The sequence below is a fragment of the Austrofundulus limnaeus genome, unplaced genomic scaffold (genome assembly GCF_001266775.1).
Source record: "Austrofundulus limnaeus strain Quisiro unplaced genomic scaffold, Austrofundulus_limnaeus-1.0 Scaffold426, whole genome shotgun sequence".
NCBI lineage: Eukaryota > Metazoa > Chordata > Actinopteri > Cyprinodontiformes > Rivulidae > Austrofundulus > Austrofundulus limnaeus.
Window position 1 is genome coordinate 52,595 of NW_013952828.1, and position 3,291 is coordinate 55,885.

A 3,291-nucleotide genomic window follows, 5' to 3' on the forward strand; every position below is an offset into this window, starting at 1 on the left:
AATGCCCCGTCCCACCCCCCTCCCATCCCCAAAGACCCCCACCCAGACCACTACAATTTTGGGATGCACCTGACATTTATTAGGAATAAAGACTTCTGAGTTCTGGTGCATTTGTGCGTGCGGGGGTCATTAAGTTACCGCTATGCGGTATCTGGTTTTTTATTTTTCAGTGATTTTTGGTCAACGTAGCACAAAAACGGCTGCACCAATCAACATGAAATTTGGCAGGACTGTAGAAGAGTCTGACCTTCACTGTGCCAACTAACGGTTTTACGAATAGACCCCATATTTGAGGAGGGGGCTCCATCCAAAGAGGGGGTATCAGGACATGAAAAATTGCTTATAACTCAGAAACTGTTCAACATAGAAGCTTCAGATTTCTTTTGTTGTTTAGCTCTGATGAAGCTCTATCCATCAGGTCCACCAATCAGTGCCCCCCCGGACCCCCAATTTTTCTGAAAAAAAGGTATCTGGACATGCAAAAATGGTTATTGCTCAAAAACTATTAAACATARGCGCTTCAGATCTTCTTTGGTTGTTTAGCTTTGATGAGGGGCTATTCATCAGGTCAACCAATGCYCCCTCCCSCCAAAAAAGACCCCCACCCAAGCCACTAGTATTTTGGGATGCACCTAGTAGCATGACATTTATAATAAATGAAGACTTCTGAGTTCTGGTGCATTTGTGCATGCGGGGGTCATTATGTTACTGCTATGCGGTAGCTAGTTTGTAGCAGGTGTGTTGAAGCAGGGAACCTGCCGCTTGTTCTGGTCTAAACACTAGTGCGTTCTTCGGTCTGAAAATAGTGCATCCAACGAGAGGCGTTTTGCACTTTTTGGCCGCTCAAAAYGCATTCGGTGTGAACGTAGCATAAGTCTTGGTCATTTCACTGTTATTACTGCTGCTGCTTACTTGGCGTAGGCTTTCTCCAGCAAGGCGCTCCAAAACTCTCTCGGCGTTGCTGAGCGGCAGAAGAGCAGCATTCCGTCCTCGCTGACCGGCAGCCGGTCGTCCACCACAACGTCCRTCCAGCGGCCGAAGCGCCAGAACCGGAAATGGAAGATTCCTGCGTACAGGCCGGGACGCTTTGGGTTCCATTCCTGACCCACGTGGTCAGGGATGACCTGGGAATGAAGAGATGGGAGTTAAAGGAAGGACAAAAGGAAGTAATAAAAAAGGCAAACTGAGGTAACCAAAGGATAAAATGAAAAGAGTCGACTGACCTTTTTCCACAGCGAGGGCTCAGATGCCAGGCAGGAAATGGCTGCCACCATCCAGCAGTTGCCCAGACTGCCTTGGTGCAAGTCACGAGTGCTGATGCCGTCCACGAACAGACGAGGGTCCTTACATATCTCCTAGATTGGGTAGCAGAGGAAAGAGATTACGCTAACAAGAAATATATCTTATACTCAATTTAATGTGAGCAAATCTTRTACCATATGCGTCACAATCTCTGTTTTTGTGTTATTTGTTCCAAATTTGTTTCTGTTTCTTTGGTTTCAGACCATTTTATTTTATTTTTTCACAACACACCAGTGGAGCATCGAGTACTTTACAYGCCAAGTCCAGTCTCCTATGTGCCTCCTTGTAGTTGCCCTCAGCTGTACTATTTGTAACATTTTCTTTTGTTTTTACAATGAATTTTGATTTCTTATTTAAATTCCTCGTGTTGATATGCATTCCTGGGTCCAAACCTCCTGTATAATGTATAAACTAGACTGTATAATGTTGGTGTAAATGTAATACCTTACCATTGTATTTTATCATGTTGTATCATGTTGCATTGTAGCACTAAGKGATTTTTATCTAAGAAACATGCTGTACCTTAAAACTGGTATTTTATTATTTTACTAAAGCCTGATTTTACACACTGACATTTCAGTTTAGGCTCAAAATCAGACTGTAATGAGGAGTAAAGAGTGATGCTAACAACACCAGCTTGTATCGTCAYATGGGTTTATGAGGTCTGGAAGCTGAGTCTGAGCGTCAGATCATCTGCTGGGTGGACAGATAATGTTGATCTCAGGGTTTGGTAACTGAAGAACTGCTGCTGAACACACAAACACACACCACACATGTTGGGGGTTATAAACCTTTATGCGTCTAACATGAATGATGTTAAGTGAAGGTGAGCTTATTTGACTTGATGGTAAAGAAGTGATAACGACAGATTGTGAATCATCTTCATTTTAAGTATGGTTTCATACTAAATGTAGTTGGCAAACTGGAAAAAACCCTCCCTGAACAGCTGATGATGAGAACAACAAGTGCTTTCATGAGCCCAAGCTGCCAGAAAACATCACGAGCGTTAAAACACAAAACAAGCTCCCTCAATCCTAAAATAAGACTTTTATTTTTGACTGCATGGTGACGGACTGAACCCTCGAGCCCTGACGAGACGCATTCGTCCATCTGTGGACAGAAATAAGTGCAACCTTGATTCTAAGCTTCAAAGATGACTGTTTTTATTTCAGTTGGGGGCTCAGGTTTCTCTGCCCGACGTCTCTCCAATTACAGTAAGTTGCTTTAATTAATCCACACACGGTGAGGCAGCCGCTCAAGTTTGGACCAGCAACTGGAGGCGGCGCAGATGGAAAACGGCTATTTGTTCGGCTTGTTGGTTAAAAATGAGAGCAGGGTGTTTATTTTCAGGGTCAGACTCACTCCTGGCCTCTTCCAGGTCAGCCCCGGTGGGGGGGCCCGTTTGTAGAAGAGGGACTGGTTGGTTGCGGGGAACAAAGGGTCCTTGAAGAGGGCGCCCCGACGCAAGCAGGCCCGCCTCAGCTTGGGAAAGTTCTGACCCTGGAAGTCAGTTATTTGTTCTAGCATCCTGACTCAGACACCTGAAAGAGATAAACAGAACCGAATGAGCATTTTAAAGACTCCAAGGATGCAACAAAATGTATTTAAGGGCTAAACAAGTGGATTTTGCAAACTAACTATAAAGTGCAGTCTGTGGTGAAGACAATCAAACCATAATCCATGACTGATTTGTTCTTCAACCYGACCACACTGTTCTGCTTCCTCAGTCCATCCAAACAGACAGAAAGTGAAAGATAAGCATCACGTGTCCTTTACTTCTTCTTGCACAATTATTAAAAAGGTTGACAGTCGTATGGAGTCATAGGGAGCAGTGGTGGAGCCAGATAATTTTTTGTAAGACGGGCCCAAACTATTTCTTAGTTTTTTTTTTCAAGGCAATTTGCCGAGGATTTAATCATATTTCTTGGCTATTCTCTTATTTACTTCCACAGGTAGTGGCTACTACTCTCATTATCATAGATGTAATTT

At 43.7% G+C, this 3,291-nt stretch overlaps 1 protein-coding gene across 1 annotated transcript in view; it reads right to left on the bottom strand.

Annotated features, from left to right (window-relative positions):
- LOC106529193 (calpain-5) overlaps positions 1 to 3,291 on the bottom strand; it is a gene marked incomplete in the record, with an annotated part of 32,193 nt that overhangs the window by 25,614 nt on the left and 3,288 nt on the right. Inside the window, 3 exon segments of the mRNA XM_014024547.1 lie at positions 913 to 1,124; positions 1,224 to 1,355; positions 2,665 to 2,843. Of these exon segments, the coding sequence (XP_013880001.1) occupies positions 913 to 1,124; positions 1,224 to 1,355; positions 2,665 to 2,829 (509 nt within the window).